Source organism: Amblyomma maculatum, chromosome 5 (genome assembly GCF_055883805.1).
Source record: "Amblyomma maculatum isolate TAMU_Amacu chromosome 5, ASM5588380v1, whole genome shotgun sequence".
Classification (NCBI taxonomy): Eukaryota; Metazoa; Arthropoda; class Arachnida; order Ixodida; family Ixodidae; genus Amblyomma; species Amblyomma maculatum.
In genome coordinates, this window is record NC_139348.1 from 41,074,435 (window position 1) to 41,091,553 (window position 17,119).

Here is a 17,119-nt window from a genome sequence, read left to right on the forward strand (position 1 = left end):
TGGAATTCCGATCAAGCTGATTAATGAACTCGGTCCAAAAAGTAAGGAAACGTAGTTAAAAGCTCTGGAAACAGTCATAACGAATAAGCAAATTCCGGACAGCTGGCGGCAGAGTAAAATAAATTTGATTTAGAAAGGGAAAGAAGACAGGATGCACATAAAATCCTACAGGCCGATTACCATAACATCTGTTATGTACAGGTTAGCCATGCAGGCGGTGAAATTAAAGGTGTAAGCATGTGTAGAAAGTAACGAGATACTCGGAGAACTTCAGAACGGCTTTAGAAATGGTAGGTGTTCAGATGATAGCCTCTTCGTGCTTACCCAATGCATCGAAATATCTAGAGTGGAAAATACACCTTTGTATTTGGCCTTCCTGGACATAAACGGGGCGTACGACAACGTAAGCAGGGAACTCCTGTGGAACATATTAAAAGAAGAAGGTATCGGTTATGAGATAATAGAGTTCCTACAGGAAATATACCGGGATAACAAAGTAGAAATTACGTGGGAAGGGATAAGAAGTACGGAGGATGTCAAAGTATGCAAAGGATTAAGACAAGGCTGCCCTCTATCACCGGTGCTGTTCATGCTTTATATGATAAACCTGGAACGGAGGATACAAGACAGTAACCTAGGTTTTAACCTGTCATATAGATTAGGTGGAAAGGCGGTAGAGCAGCGCCTCCCCGGTTTGATGTATGCAGACAATATTGTGCTGCTAGCTGAGAGTCTGGAAGAATTGCAAACTCTAGTTAAGTATTGCGGAGACGAAGGGGACGCTCTAGGCTTCAGTTTCAGCGCAGTTAAGTCGGGTCTGATGATTTTCAACGGCTCAAGTGATCAGGGTCTTAAAATACAAGGCCATGAAATACCTAGAGTAGCTGAATATAAATATCTGGGGGTATGGGTAAACGAAGGATTGGCATACATTGGAAAGCATGAGCAATCACTTAAGGCCAAAGGGAGAAGGAATGCCGGGATAATGAAGCATAAAGCATTGTGGGGATACAATAGGTATGAGGTTTTGAGGGGTACTTGGAAAGGAATTATGGTGCCCGGACTTACTTTCGGAAATGCGGTTTTGTGCCTAAAATCAGAGGTACAGTCGATATTAGAAATAAATCAGAGATCCGTTGGACGGTTAGCACTAGGTGCCCACGGCAAAGCTACAAATGAGGCGGTACAGGGAGATATGGGCTGGGCATCTTTCGAAGTACGGGAAGCTCAGAGTAAAGTATTATGTGAGGAACGCCTGAGGAAATTGGACAGTAACAGATGGGCAGCTAAAGTATTTAAATACCTGTACTTAAAAAGCGTTGACTCACAATGGAGGAAAAGAACTAGGAAACTAACTAGTAAGTATGCTAGTCACAAGGACGGAGAAATAAAGAGCATTAAGCAACAGGTGAAAAACACAGAAGGTAAAAATTGGATAAATTCGATGGAAAATAAACAGAGTGTGGAATTATACCGTAAGTGGAAAATGCAGATCAGGAAGGAAGATTTCTTTGATAACTCAAGAGGCAGTGCCCTACTTTTTGAAGCTAGATCAGGGTGCCTTAGAACACGCAGCTACAAAAAGAAATTTAACAATGGAGATGACGCATGTGCTATATGTGGAAACTCCAGTGAAACAATTGACCATATTATACTAGAATGTAATGGTATCCGTCCGGAAGTTGATGCAGATGCAATCATTGTTCCTGAAGCTCTGGGGTTTAGAGATACCAGTGGCCGGGTGAATAAACCGGCGGTGGAAACTAGCAAAAAACGACTGGAAGATTGGTGGCTTAAAAGCAGAGAAGTGACATAATGTTAGTAATGTAGGAACAAAAATTTCATAAATAGACTGATGGTTTAGTTAACCACTCTAAATCAATAATTAAGATATAGGGAGAAAAATGAGCATGATAGCTACTGCTACCACCCCATTTCAAAGGGGACGCTCTTATATTCCATCCATCCATCCATCCATCTATCCATCCAACCATCCATCCAGCGGGCGAAATTCAAATCCACCAACCCTCGCCCCCCCCCCCCCCTCCCCCTCCTTCAGGCAGAAAATTTACGCATAGAAAACCGCTCTGAACACTTTGTTCGATGAAGTAAAAAATAAAAATGCGTGGTTCAAAATATAGCCCCCCTCAAAAAAAAAAAATTAAAAAAAAAATAAAATAAAACTGCATCCAGCCGCCCCTTCTAGAGCGATCTATAAGTCCTCCCCTCGGCTTGTAGAGTGCCAGGGGGAACGGAAGGCAACCGCCAAACTGCACTATTTGTGGCATAAGTAGAAATCAAACCAGAATGTCGCGTTTGGTTTCTATTAATTCACTGAGACCAAAATAGCCATGTGATGATGCGTTGGTTTCGTTTAAACGGCTCCCATGGTGTCTCTTTCAGTGCAGTACAAATTTGCAAGCTACTTAAGCTTGTTAGCCATCGGAGCAAGTTAATAAATGCTCTCTTCACTTGCTGGAGGTGCATCCGATGTCCCCAGTACCGTTCTCGCCCTGGCACTTCGCAGTAGAACGCTGCCTCCAGCTCCGCCCGTAACCTGCACTGGTACCCTACGTCAACGGGACCCCGCTACCTTCATTGGTAGCAGCGACGACGACATCGACGATTGTTTGTCCACCTATGAAAGGGTGAGCCGTCATAACTGGGATGAAGATCGCGAGCTCAATAACGTCATCTTCTACTTGAGCAACGTAACCAATCTGTGGTTTCGAGAGCACGAGGTGGACTTCACCACTTGGCTTACCTTCAAGACCAATTTTTCGGAGGTCTTCAGCCGCCCCGCCTTTCGCAAACTCCACGCGGAACAGAGTCTTGGGTCTCGAGTGCAGCTGGTCAGTGAAACGTTCACGAGTTATATATACTGAGGACGCTGTTGACTTAATTGTGTCGCGACAGCTAGATGCCGATAAAATACGCAATGTCCTTAAGGGGACCGATGAAGGCGCCTCCAACATGCTCCTCGCCAAAGGTCCCACTACGGTCAAGTCCGTCTAAAACCTCTGCCAAAGCTTTGACGACTTGCACAAGGAGCGTGTTTTGGTTCGCAGCATACGCCTGACGCTTCGCTCGCTGGACTGGTAGTGGAGCGGTAGCCATCTGGCTTCTCCGCAGAAGTCAAGGATTTTGTGCGTGAGGACGTCGCTCGAACGCTGTCTATGTTGCCGTCTGTGGCGGAGTCACCAACTGGCTTGGTCCGGAGCTTCCCCGTGCAATCTAGCGACAAGTCTCCGGAGCCTTCCTAATTTAGGTCATCTACCAGCTTCGGTCGCAACTTCAGTCCAGTTCGCTGTGCCAACAATTCCATTTCCTCGTACTGCGCCACTGTGTTATGGTCGAGCATTCGCGCCGGCCCCTGCTCAGGCACTGCGTCGCACACATGCCGAAGTCTCTTTTCGTCCACCTCTTGCGCCGACATATGCATGCGGTTAGCCCTACCCCCCATGCATTCAGCACCCACAGCTTTTGATCTCTGCCTCAGACCTCATTTCTATGGCGCACTTTGAACAACGTGTCTATTTGCTATGTCTGCGCAATCCCTGGACACACTGCACGCTACTGCCGGCGTCGCATATACATGGCCGTGGCTGCACGCCCTGAGTTACCTTATTCTCCCCCCCAGTCCCACGGCGTATCCTCCCGGACTTCCGGAACATCCGAATTTCCTCCCTTGTCGCTCGGCTTCACGTCGCCGCTCCATTTCGCCCATGCGCCGACGACCCGCTGCAGAGCCAGAAAGCTAACCGCCGCTGTTCGCGAGGCACGAACTGCGTATTCGAATGAAATTCACAGTCATCGTCTTCCTCCCGTGAATATTATTACCGCCATCGTTGAAAGTGTGTATATACTCTTGCGCTCGTTGACGCCGCTGCCGCCGTATGTCATAAACCAAAGACTGCTGCTCTCTCTGAAAGGTAACTACGCCTCTCGCGGGCCTATCGCTTCGTACCGTACCCGCTCACAATATACAGCCGACAGCTATCTGCACTTCTCGCGTCGTCATGCTGTTGTCTTGTATCTTATCGAATTCGTCGTCCTCCCCACGTGTTTTATTGCGTTAGCAATACTATACTCCAGGTTTCGCCTCGTCGCGTAGCACCGGCCGTAGCCGCGGTTTATGCCGTTGCCTAGCAACCGCTTCAGCCGAGCTCCGCCAGAAGAAGAAGAAAAAGAACGCTCGGTCACTGGCAGCTAATGCTTTCGCTCCACATTCGGTTCAGCTGCATTGAACCCTTCTCATTTATATGTGGGCTGGTAGCTTACACTCTCGCGTCATACTCTTAAAGGATGAGCTTAAGTGTCCCCAATTGTAGAACCTTACACTGATAGGGTGTGATAGGGGAATAATGTAGCAATCAAAGGAGCTTCCGCCGTTGCTATCGTAATTAAACTGGGGTTAACCAGAGTTACACCACGACCAACACTAATTTATTAATTTAAACAGCGCGAACAAGAAGACACAGGACAAGATAAAAGGAAGCCACAGTCCAAGCGCACAGCGCAATCACAATTAATTTTTCATGATGTCATTCGCGGTTGGCCATGCTGTCATTGACTGCGCTGATTCTGAAGTAGAACTCTCTGAACCTAGTGGCGCACCGTCCGATGCCCTCTCCTTGTCGCTCATAATACAACCATTCCACCAATTAGCGCTGTTCTTGTTCCCCTCTCTGCCAGTTCCGCCACATTGCACTTTGTGCCCTCGAACGCTGTCTGTCGCTTCCGCCACTTACTGTTGCCGTTTCCTTTCTCCGACAGCACACTTCTAGTAGCCAATCCTCCTGCGTCTCCCGCCACGTTGGTTCAAGGGGGGTTCTTCGCCTCATTGAGCCATTGGACCTGCTGTTCGACTTGGATGAAGTCTCATTTCCTGCTTGCCAAATTGACGCTTTGACTTCAACTCGTGTGGCTTCCGATTCGCTGCTGCGGGACCTTTTTGATCGTTCTTGTTGACAGCGCTCTAGAGTCGCGTCGTCGCGAGCCTTTTTGATCTTTTACACCAATTCCGCTCATCGTTCGACAACTCACAACCTTCCTTGGGCCATACGACGACCGTTTCCCACCCCATCGACACTGGCGCTCACCCACCTCTCCACCAGCGGCCTATCGTGTGTCCCCGACTGAGCTCTGTGTTATTGCCGAAAAAGTCGATGACATGCTGCAACACTGTGTAATTCGAGAATCCTGTAGTGTATACAGTCGCCTGCTGTGGCCCCAGTTAAGAAGGATGGGCCAAAACACTTTTGTGTTTACTATCGCAGACTCAACAAAATACTCGTCGAGATGTGTACCGTCTCACATCCCACTAATCAACCATGCCTTAGACCGCTTGTAAGGCGCAGAATTATTTTCCTCTATTGATCTGCGCTCCGGGTATGGCAGGTGCCCATGGCTGCGGCTGATCGTGAGAAGTCCGCCTTTGTTACCTCTAAAGGACTGTACGAATTTAACGTTATATGCCATTTGTAAGAACGCCCCAGCCACATTCGAAATAATGGGGGACAGAGTATTGTGCGACCTGAAATGGAACATCTGTTTATGCTATCTTAGTTATATCGTCTTCTTTTGAGCCGACTTCCCCACTCATCTGACTCGTCTTCGCCGGGTCCTCACCCGCGCCGGTCTTTATCTGAACCTCAAAAAGTGCCGCTTCGGTGCCCATCAGCTGACTGTATTCACGTCGTGTGCAAAGATCGAGTCCCTACCTGATACTGACAAGCTGCGCGCCGTTGCTGACTTCCCGAAGTCGACTTTTCTGAAACAACTGTGAGGCTTCGTGGGCCACTGCTCGTATTTTCGTCGTTTTGGCCGGAATTTCGTATACACCATAGCCCCGTTACACAGCTCCAGAAATGCATCTATAACCTCTCCTCTTGGAAGCCATAGCGCCTCTCTCTCTCTCACACACACACACACACACACACACACACACACACACACACACACACACACACACACACACACACACACACACACACACACACACACACACACACACACACACACACACACACACACACACACACACACACACACACACACACACACACACACACACACACACACACACACACACACACACGCGGATGACGCGGCTAAGTGCAAGCCTTTTGCGGAATAGAATACCTGCACATAATGGCTTGGTTTTGTTTTGGAATTTGGTTTGGTTTGGTTTGTGGAGTGTAACCTCCCAAAGCAACTCAGGCTATAAGAGATGTCGTAGTGGAGGACTACGGAAATTTCGACCACCCGGGGTTCTTGAACGGGCACTGATATCGCACAGCACACGGGCGCCTTGCTTTTTGCCTCCATCGGAAAGCTGCCGCCGAGGCCGGGATTCGATCCCGCGACCTTGGAAACAGTAGTTGAGCGCCGTAACCACTGCGCCACCCCGGCGGGTATAGGTTTTGGGATTTAACGTCCCAAAGCGACTCGGGCTATGAGAGACGCCGTAGCTGAGGGCTCCAGAAATTTCTACCATCTAGGGTTCGTTAACACGCACTGACATCGCACAGCACACGGGCGCCTTACGGCTGCCGAGTCCAGGATTCGATCCCGCATCCTTGGGCACAGTAGTCGATCGCCCTAACCATTGCGACATCCCGACGGGGTGAACCTGCACATTATGCGGAACAGACATAGCATGCGGGATTTGCACGGCGAAAATAACGCCACTCCGCCGCCTAATTTCGATGGCCTATTTGCAGCGTGCACGAAGACGTGGCTGAGGCTCACCTTGACGGTGATGTCGCTGGGGTTGAAGAAGCTCACGTCGAGGCGCACTTCGAACTTGGATTCGTCGTTGACCACCTCCGAGACGCCCGTGGAGCGAGGCGCCACCTCGCATACGCCGCCGGCAACCTGCGCGTGCAACGTGACGACAGACGTATATCACGTGACCTGGTCTATGCTCGGTTCGATCCGCGTACACAGGGGCACGGTTACCACAGCAACTGGTTACCAGCAAGCAAAGATACAATAAATTTCTGGTTCTCAATGGACAACGGAATCGTGCCGTGAGGAGGAAGGGAGAAGGGTGTGAAGATAACAGCCTAAGTTGGGTTCGTTGGTGTAGCTCCGGATAGACTTCGATTTCCTGCAATTCATTAAAGGGGCGCCGTGGATAAATACATGTTGGCGTCTATCAATAAGGCTCTGCATTTCTAATCAGAAACAGTGGGAGGCCACTCTGCTATGCTCTGATCTAGAGAGCCAGCGTAGGCTGGTAACTCAGGCAAGAGCGGCAGCCCAGGCCACTGGGGTCTTGAAATTAAGACTCCACTCACTGCCCCCCCCCCCCCCTTTTTTTTTCTTTTTCTTTTTGAAATAAAGTTTTTTCTCTCTCTCTCTCTCTAATCAGAAAGAAACCACTGTCGCAAAAAATTGAACTTTTGATAGCACATATCAAGAAAGGAAATGCAGGTGTCGCCGCCACCGGCAAATTTCTCAAGTGGAATGCGTGCGTCGACAGAGGTTTTTACAGTAACCCGGAGTCAATGCTCCGTTAGAAGACAAATGGCTGCGCGTTGACTCGCGTGGACTGCGAGGTATTGATTTCACAACAAAAGCAACACTCTACAACCTATCTTTTCTGTTAAGGTCACGTGGCTGTGCCTCCCTAAGCTACCATCCAGATTCGTCTTTTTACAGAAACTTCCCGAATGTCACTCATGTGCAGTCTATTCGTCTTACGAAAACTTTCCGAGTGCCACTCATTACAGTCGATTCCAAATAACTCAAATTTGAACTGTTCCATTTTGAAATGTGAGGAATCAAAATTAAAGAAGGAGCAGTCCACATCCGGTAATTTCGTAAGAACCTCGAAAATTATTCCATGTTTTTCAGTTTGTTTTGTGATTATAAGTCATTTGTCATGGTTTTCTCCAAGTTTTTGAGTGCTTTTATGGAATTTTTGGTTTCAGGCAATCTGTTGTGTTTATCAGGCTGGAAGCTAGCTCTTGTGTATTGTGCCACTTCTGCTTGGGCTTGTCTTGCAGTATTTGTAAATAATTGAATAAAAATTACAAACGAGAAGATTGTCAATTAATATCTTCCAATTGATATTTACAGGATTACCAACGCACTTTTAAACAGCAATGATACATTTAACAGCAATCCATTAGTTAAGCTTGCCCAGGACACTTTTTCTTTTATAAATAAAACAATTCATTATCTTCAGCTCGCCAATCCGGTATATTACAAATACTAGGGGACCAAAGAATGACCCTTGCGGGATGCCTGACGCTTGCAAGGGAACCTGAATTTTTATTACGAACGTAAACACTGTAAACTCCTTAAAATGCAGCAGATCGGAATAGTAGTTTGACTTTAAAAAGTTTTAGCATCAACCAGTTGCATGAAACTAAGTAGCTCTGTTTAAGTGTTTAGCGATGTCCGGACAGTTTGCGTAGTACCTGTCCTCTGCGCGGCGAAGAGAGCGAGAGCATCGACAAGGGTCTCCTGGCGAAGGGTTCGCGGTCGAAGAGGTCCTCGTCTCTGAGCGCCACGCCAAACTTCTGGTCGAAGATGCGCGATGGGTAGTCCCACGCGTCCCACCAGTCCTTGTCCCGGTGGCGCCCGAACAGGCTCCGGTGGAAAGGCATGGCGGACACCTGCGAGGCATGTTTGACAAGTACATGCACAAAACCGTCAACCTTCACGGCTGTGACTAGGGGCGCCTTTAGCCGAAAAATCGCCTGCAGAGGCTCAGCATGAAGAGTTCGTGCCAATCGCCATTGGTTGGCAAAAGCAGGCCCTAGAGAATAGCACCTGCGTGCGTTGCAGTTGCTACAGCTTCAAGTGATGCTGTCGCCAGTTGTTTTTCCGCTCCGCCTGTCGTCTACAGTGTACATAAAGTGGATTTCATTTTCAGTGCGAGTCTGAGGGTCGCACTGTTAGTTTAGGGAGGATAAACATAAAATTAGGGGGCTGCTCAAGCTGCTCCTGAAGAGCTGGACGGGGCTTTTTGTTCCTGCCTTTTTATTTCGCGAATTTTTGTCTTGTTTAAATTGGTTTATGCAGGACTTTATTCGCGGTGCTCACCTACACTTATACAAACAACAGCATACAATTGAAGGCGCATATGTCATCTGTTTATCTATTGCAAACACGTCTCCTACTTGATGAACAGGTTGATGCTAAATGGGAAGCAGGATGATCTGACTTCACCCTGAACGGTGCACAAAGAACGATTGCGTCATGGTTTTCGCGCGACGTCAAGCGTGTATTTTTGCCGGAAAATTTGAAACGATGCCGAATATCCCCCCGACAATTCTGGGTAACGATGATGGCATTTTGGCACGACGGGACCAGTGTGCTCTCGCTTAATATACCCGAATAAGTATATGCACGCGTTACGATTCGCTACATGTTGGAGCATTGGTGCGAATTTCGAGAAGGTGTGTGAACGACTGAAATCCGGGGAGAAAATTCTTGTGCTTGCAGTCCTTCTCATTTGCACGCCCAACGGCATACGGATTTACTGGCCACGCGTTTCATCATCATCATCATCATCATCATCATCATCATCATCATCATCATCATCATCATCATCATCATCATCATCATCATCATCATCATCATCATCAGCCGGACTATGCTCACTGCAGGGCGAAGAACTCTACCATTTTCCTGCAATTAAACCGGTTCTTTGCTAGCTCATGCCACGCGTTCCATCTCTTGTGAAAAATCAAGGCCGTTGTCTTTATCTGGAAATTTCGAATGGCGTCTGAAGGCCGTCGTCTCGGAGAGATGCTGCTGTTTGTAACCACACATAAATACTTTGTTATTTAACAAAAAGACAAGAAACTTCAGTGCATTACCGTTCGTCAACAGCAGAAACCGTTCCTCATTGTTCCTACGGTAGGTATGCTTGGTCGTCTTAGCATGTGCGTGTCTTAGTTCTCAGGCGATTCGGGCCTCTGACGTAATGCTACAAGAAATACTGAATCAAAAATTACGATGTACTTTACGAGCTAAAGTATAGTCAAAGGCGAAAGCCTGAGTGGTGCATTCTGCTGCGGAATTTTTACGCATGGCGCGATGATTGTTGCTACGAGTAAAGCGAGCGACTACTGTTTCACATTCTGCTAGTGCATCATCCATCATGCCGTCACTGAGCTGTCAGTGGGTGACGAGTTTCGAGAATGTTCCGAACTCCGACTACAAACGGAAGAGTAATGTCTTATGATCCCTAATTAGTGATTAAGTGCAAATTAACTTTAGACTAATTAGGACTAGGTAAAAAGTAACCTCTGGCTAATTAGAGAATGTTTAGTAATTAAGTGCCTAGTAAATTTTATCCAATTAGTGACTAATTAGCGATTAACAACTAATGAACTCTTGGCTAATTAGTGATTGCGTTCTAATTAACTTGTTAATAATTAGTGATTAAATACTCCTTAACTTTTCACTAAATAGTGATTATCATTCACATTAGCTTTGGCTTGTTAATTGCCCATACAGCGATGGCACTCTGGTCGAGAGGTTTGTTTCGTCATCCCGCATCGACCAATGAGAGCCGCTAAAGCGGGACACATTTTGTTCACGACAACCATGAGCCATTAAAGGCTCTCGCTTTAATATACTTCGCGTTGCTTCACCGGCCACTTGGAGTGTCGCCGAAAGTCGGCGACAGACGGGCGTCGGAGCAGAAAGCGAACAAAGAACGCGGCGAAAGTTATCGTGTCGCTGCCAAGTCGCTGTCCGGTGGACCAAGACACGATGGCGACACAGGTGTCGCGGCTTTTCGGGACTGCGCCAAGGCTGTTACTCTATAGCCTGGGGAATGTCGAGTCCAGTGTAGACAGCTCGCATGAAAAGCACGGGAAAGCCAAGACGTGTAGAACAGGCCAGCACGTACTATCGGGGACAAAAGTCTATGGACCATGCAACCAAAACGCATAACTTCGTACCGGCCAGTAGTCTCGGACCACACTTGTCGATGTTATTGGACTTTTGTTCTTTCATGTGTGCTAGAGAAAAAAGGTGATAATTCATTTACGTCGTGCTTCTAGTCCAAAATCGCCAAATGTGCGGTCCAGAGACTTTTGTCCCCGATGGTAAAGTTAAAGGAGATGAGTCACCGATTTTTGTTCGCATACATGTTACTTGTAATGATTCGTAATGATTTGTGAAATGTATTTGTCACAAGTTTAAACCCATGAGGTTCGATTCTAAGCCGCATAGAGGGGCGCCATTGTCGGTCTCTTCCTCGTTGGCGATAGCAGGACCCTACATTGGAACATACACAGTGAGACTCAGAAGAAAGCTCCCTGGGTTCTAAACTTTCGACAGAGGGTGTCATTAGATCAAGCAGTGGTGTCGGCTTTCAAGAGTTTTATAATTAATCATAATGACATTTAAAAACACATATAATCCAGACTTCTTAATTCCTTGTAACCGCGAGTGTTGAAGCAGACTTGAAACACACAGGACAGATAGAATTTGGTCCGTGTCGATAGTTCAGCGCAGTGAGACCTCTCTAACGGGGAACAGAGCTTGTGTAAGCAGAAAAAAAATCATCAAAGTGATAAGCAGGTTTTCAGGAGCATGGTGACCGATTTCGCCACAAGGTTCAGCCATGTCACGTGACTAGCGCACCTGGCAACTCGGCCATGGCACATGGTCTCATGACGTCATGCACGACATTAACACGACAAAGCAGCTATTTTATTGAAGTTTTTTATACCTCGGTCGACCCGGAACTGTATTTCTAGTTTTGCTTAGGTCATTTTCAGAAGTGTCGTTTTCACCGTTCCTGCCTTCTTCTGATTGGTGAAGACGCCAGAACCAGAATTCGAACTGACATTTGGTTACAGAGTGTTTCCACCAACGAGGAGGCTCGAGGTCATGGAGAAAAAGACACCATTGAAAACGACGCAAGCTCGAAATACGGACCCTACACTGAACTTAGACGTCGCACAGTTCGGCTGTTGAAAAAAAAATAGCATAGAACAATAAATTCAATGATAAACTGTTCCGTGTAGAGGCAATGACAGTGACAATAATTATATGCACCACCCGGCCACTCATACGTCAGGGCATTCACCAGCCACGCCTATTCTGGCCACATGCCCCTAATAAGGGCATATTACTGCAAGCCTTTTTTCGCCAAGCTTTTGAAGGATGTTCTTCCTGGTAAGCACAAAAACATACCGAAGAAAAAAATGTCTTCATTTTGGTAGTAATGCGGGCACCATCGACCTCAGTTTCTTCTAGCGCGGCCCAGCCATCGAGGACACAAGAAGCCGTCACACTTGAGACACCGTAGTCACCACTTATAAGACTGCATCTATCCTAATGCAGGCAGTAATACCCGACATGTGGCAGTCCTGCATTTCCTCCAGGAAATACCCTTGCTGGTTCACTACTATGTTCTCGTCTTTTTATTTCCATGAACAGGACGCGGGTCAGAATTGCTTTTCCTCTAAGGCGCAAAATGGGACTGACTGCAGCAGGTAGCTCATGTAGACCACGCGAGACTTTTTAACAAGCACTGCACACAGACGCATTCTGCCTTTCGCCTCCACTTGCGCTGCCACCGTTGAGGCGGGCACTTAACTTGGAGTGCAAAGCGGTTTTGTTAGCAAAGTTGTTACTATGTTGTTATCAGGATAATGTTCATTCGTTGTGATGAAATTCTGTCCTTTTGAAATGGCGCAATGCCATTTCATCTTGTACCGCGTGGTCTCGCCCCATGTTCTTGCGTTAAAGAAACCAAAGTGCTACAAATTAATCCGTTGCCCTCCGCTATACGGCGCTCATCATAGGCTGAGCCCCTTTGGAAGGTTCAACCCCACACATCACATGCAACCACATCACTCCATTTAGTAATAATAATAATGCTTATTTGTATCAAGTAGATCACGCAAGATGCAGAGGCCTGCAGAAAAAGCTGTCAAAGACAGCTTGACGAGGCCGCCGGCCCCCTTATACACTGGCCATTTCACAGCGTCGCCAAAACAGAAGGCCACAGGAGAAATCTAAAGTCATATTAATAAGCACAGAAGCATGAATAACATGAAGCATGAAGCATAATAAATGAAGCATGAAAAAAAAACTTGCCAAACAGTGGTAAACTGCATAGCACATCAATCGATATAGAAAATTAAAGCCCCGCAACATTAATAACAAAAACACTACGCAAAACTACACAAGACCTGATATAAAAATGTAATCGACAAGAAAGAAAACGTTATGCACTGCCATCACTTGGCCACGAAGAAAACAGAAATCACTAAGAAAGTAAGTGCGAGCTAGATCATAAAACGTGCTTTTAAGTCTCTGAAAGAGATTTTTTCGAGGGAGATTTGGTCATGTTGCAATTCGTTCAGTGCCCTAGGTAGCTTGTTATGAAGTGTCTGCATTCAGTACACTGATCTGTATGTATTTACTTTCCATTCTTCGTTATGACGCAGGTTACGCGCTTTAAAATGTTTTTCTAAGTTTGATAGAGATCGCATAAAGGAAGTTTCCATTTTTAGTTCTAGTTTAAAGGTTCTACACAACCTGTAGTCATAAATCCTTTGTACTGGCAGTACATTTTATTTTTTAAATAGCTCGTGAGTGTGGTAACGACTGTGCACATTCTCCGTGGCTCGGAGGAACTTTTTCTGTAAGACATGCAGGTTTTGTAAATTTTCTTTTGTCGTAGATCCCCATACAAAATGGCAATAACTAAGTCGGGAATGGAAAAAAAGCATTGTAAATTAACATCATTACGAGTTAGCACATTGCGATGCCGGGATATTAAACTTACAACAGAGGATAGCTTTGCTGTCAAGTAATTAATATGTGCATCTCAAGAAAGATTCTCCTGGAAAATTACGCCCAGTGTCTTAAATAAGGGCACTATTTCAGCCGGGGTAGAATGTAAGGTTAATTCGCTATGTACTTTGATGGTTTTGCTTTTGCCTCGGAACAGAATGCACTTAGTCTTGGGTACGCTGATGCTTAGAAAGTTATTTTTGGTTCATTCTTCGAGCGCAGCCATTATTAAATTCACTGTGTCAAATAGGGTTTCAGAATTATTTTCTGTTAAAAAATACTTGTATGGTCTGAGTAAAAGATGAACTTTGCAGTGGGAGCAATGTTAGTATGTCATTGATATACATATTAAACAAAAAGGGTCCGAGAATGCTGCCTTGAGGAACGCCTTATCTCATCCGAATCCACCACCCTAGAAGGGCATTATCGATTCGGTGCTGTGCCGTATTATTTGTCGAGTAAGCTGCCAAATATTTCACCTAATCCTAATCGGTAACACCCCACGCAATCCAATTTCATGCTTCTGAACAGTTTCATTCGATCTCTTGTCTGCTTCGCTACAGATATTGGGCACAGTCTCGTGCAATAAAATCGCATTATAGGTCTTTTCGAAACACAGCCCTATAATTTTTTTATTTCATTTCATTCTACTGTATGACGTTAACACACCATTTTGTTCCCGCTTATATCTTATCACGTTCTGTGTAATACGATTTCGTTTTGGTCGTCTCAATCGATTAGATTCTATCCACTTCAGTATGATTGGATGCGCTCATATTAGATCTCACATAGCTTCTGGTACGATAAGATTATATAGGATTGCGCCTTATATTCATCCTGATTCCACATCGCCAACCTTTATGCATGCAGCGAGTTATGACAGTTGCTTTAAGCGTGCGTCAAGCCGGAGCTGATGCGGCTTTACGTTTAGCTGCATTTCATTTGTACTTGCAGAAATGAAAGTTGGGTGGGCCGGTGCACGAAGCTTGGCTTTAGGCCAGTTGGTGGGACATTGTAATATAAAGCCGCGGAAATGACAAGGACGGAGGCAAGAAGACAGCGACTGATTGGTTGCTATACGGACGCCCATGATTAGCACCATTACGAAGATATTTCCAAATAAAAGCTAAAGTATTCGGATCTGTTTGAATGAAATTAGCTTTTTTCATGTGCTAGAAGGGAACAGCAGAAACCTGATCCGGCGTTAGCGGCACGTTGCTTTTGGAGGCGAGTGTCTCTCTGCCACACCAGCCACTCCGCGCCACGTCGTTCACTGGCCCTGAAATATCTCTAGCGGCGCCCCACGCACCCCGAAGTCAACGAACTGGGGCTGATGTGTCGTGACTTGTGAGCCAACCAAAGGCCAATTAAATTCTGCTTATTCCATCCCAGGCAAAAAATGTCAGTCCAGTATTGAAGTAAATTATTTGCTTTTGGCTCGCTATTCTTAGATCCATGCAATACGTTTTCTCGGTTTTTCTTTATGTCTTAACCTAACTCAGGACAGCACTCCGCAAAAATAGACTATATCCTGTACAAAAATTGAATAGAGAGTCGATAGAAAGTCGATAGACTCTAGCTAAATACACTTTAGGGATTTTTTGTTCTGTATACTGTTGATTGCTGATAATACCGCTTTCTCAAAATGAACTGGCTACTTCAAGAAAACGAAGCTTGCCTGGTCCCCACCGGTCAGCCGGAAGAGTGGATGACAGCCGTGAAAGACATCATTTAAATATAGCTCTAGTAGAATGTAGGCAGTTACAAAGTCTTGAAGTTTAGTGTAGCGGCGACGCAGACACGATATAATTCATCTCGTACAACTTGTCAGTCTTGTCAATGCACTTGTTTGGGGGGAATTGAACATTTGTTGCAGATGCTCTATACCACCGAGCCGAATGTTTTCACACAATTATAAGGCGAAGGTTGTTTCTTTTCCATGGACCACTCGATCATAGCGATATTTCTCGTTACACGGACCAAGATATGACGAATAAACTGCATCGTGCTTCACAGGCGGGATCCGTTCGGCGCAGTTTTAACGCCCACAGTCAGAAAGCGAACGGGGGAATCGATGAGTGGAACTCTACACCGTGAGCCAGTCCAGCTTTGTCCAAAATCGGCGAGAGAAAACTAGAGAGCGATTGTCGCAGCTGTCCCTGGCACCTTACCTTTTTACTCTACGTCAGATGATTTTCGCACCTAGTACGTCCGTCGTCTGTCAACGACACTTGATGGTGAAGCTCCGCTAACCCTATTCGATGCACCGCCGTTCCACCGGTGAAAGCGTTGACTTCGAGTCGTCGTTCGAACGTTCCTTGAGACAGGAAGCACAAAAAGTAAGCGATTCTTGGTTTTGAGCTGCTGGCGAGGAGCTCCCGAAGACGAGCCTAGTGGTAGGCTGGCTCGGTTCGAAGGCACCGCCGTCTTCTCTCGGGCCGGGGGCGAGGGGGGCTCGCGGCGCCAGGAATAGGCGCCGCGGCGAGCGCAGCGCCTCGATTTTGGCGCGCGCTGCGGAGTTGTGCGCAGTGCTGTCTACGCCTGTTGTGTCTTGGAAAAGACCGCCTTAGAAGCGACCCGAAAATAGCGTCCGCGCTTCCACCCTTACTGCTTCGCATTTCGAAGCTGACACGAGTGTGCGAACGTTAATGAGCGTACAACGCATCCGTGCTGTCCGGACAGTAGCATTGTACTGACTGCGCAAAACTTTCTGTAGTTGCAGTTTGTAACGGTGATTTTTCTTCCAGAATGGGTGTGTATGAGCGTAGTGGACACGTACAAAGAGAAAGTTCCTGCTTGCTGACTCACGCCATATACTAGGGCGCTTAGCGAGCGACACAGTGAATTTTCCGCATTTAATATCCCTAGCAGGCAGATTCATATAACCCTCGTACCACTGGCATGGCGACGCACAGACCAGCTGACGGCTGAAGACTGAATAGTTGCGAGTTCTGTATTGCTGACAGTTCATTGAGCTCTCCCCAACATTCGATAAGTGCTATATGGCTTGCGTGCCAACATCAACTTACCCGACTTACACCAACGAGAGAGAACGGTTAGCTCGTTTTACGCATGCCCTGCAAGACACCATTTCGCGAAAGTTAAGGAAGTTCCACAACTAGACAGCCGCTTAGAAGCATATGGAGTCAGGAATCTCTATCCTTTTATTTTTGTTTTCAAGAGCTGTATCATGATATATCATTCAATAACAAAACTTGGCTCCTAGAGATTGCAATGCTCAAAGGAAAATCAGCGCAGAAGGATCAGTCGGAAGACTACGGCCTTTTTTCCGGCAGAATAGCAGAGAATGTATGCGCACTCTTCTTGTATGAGA

General features: G+C 46.4%; 1 protein-coding gene across 1 annotated transcript in view; it reads right to left on the reverse strand.

Moving 5' to 3' along the window:
• The window catches only part of LOC146188134 (alpha-crystallin A chain-like), a 28,719-nt gene extending 12,406 nt beyond the window's left edge, over positions 1-16,313 (reverse strand). Inside the window, exons 1-3 of the mRNA XM_084603663.1 lie at positions 15,957-16,313; positions 8,433-8,630; positions 6,754-6,879 (exon numbers count right to left, since the gene is read on the reverse strand). Coding sequence (XP_084459789.1) covers positions 6,754-6,879; positions 8,433-8,621 — 315 coding nt within the window. The 5' untranslated portion in view covers positions 8,622-8,630; positions 15,957-16,313. The remainder of the gene's footprint in view (positions 1-6,753; positions 6,880-8,432; positions 8,631-15,956) is intronic.
• Positions 16,314-17,119: the final 806 nt, after the last annotated feature.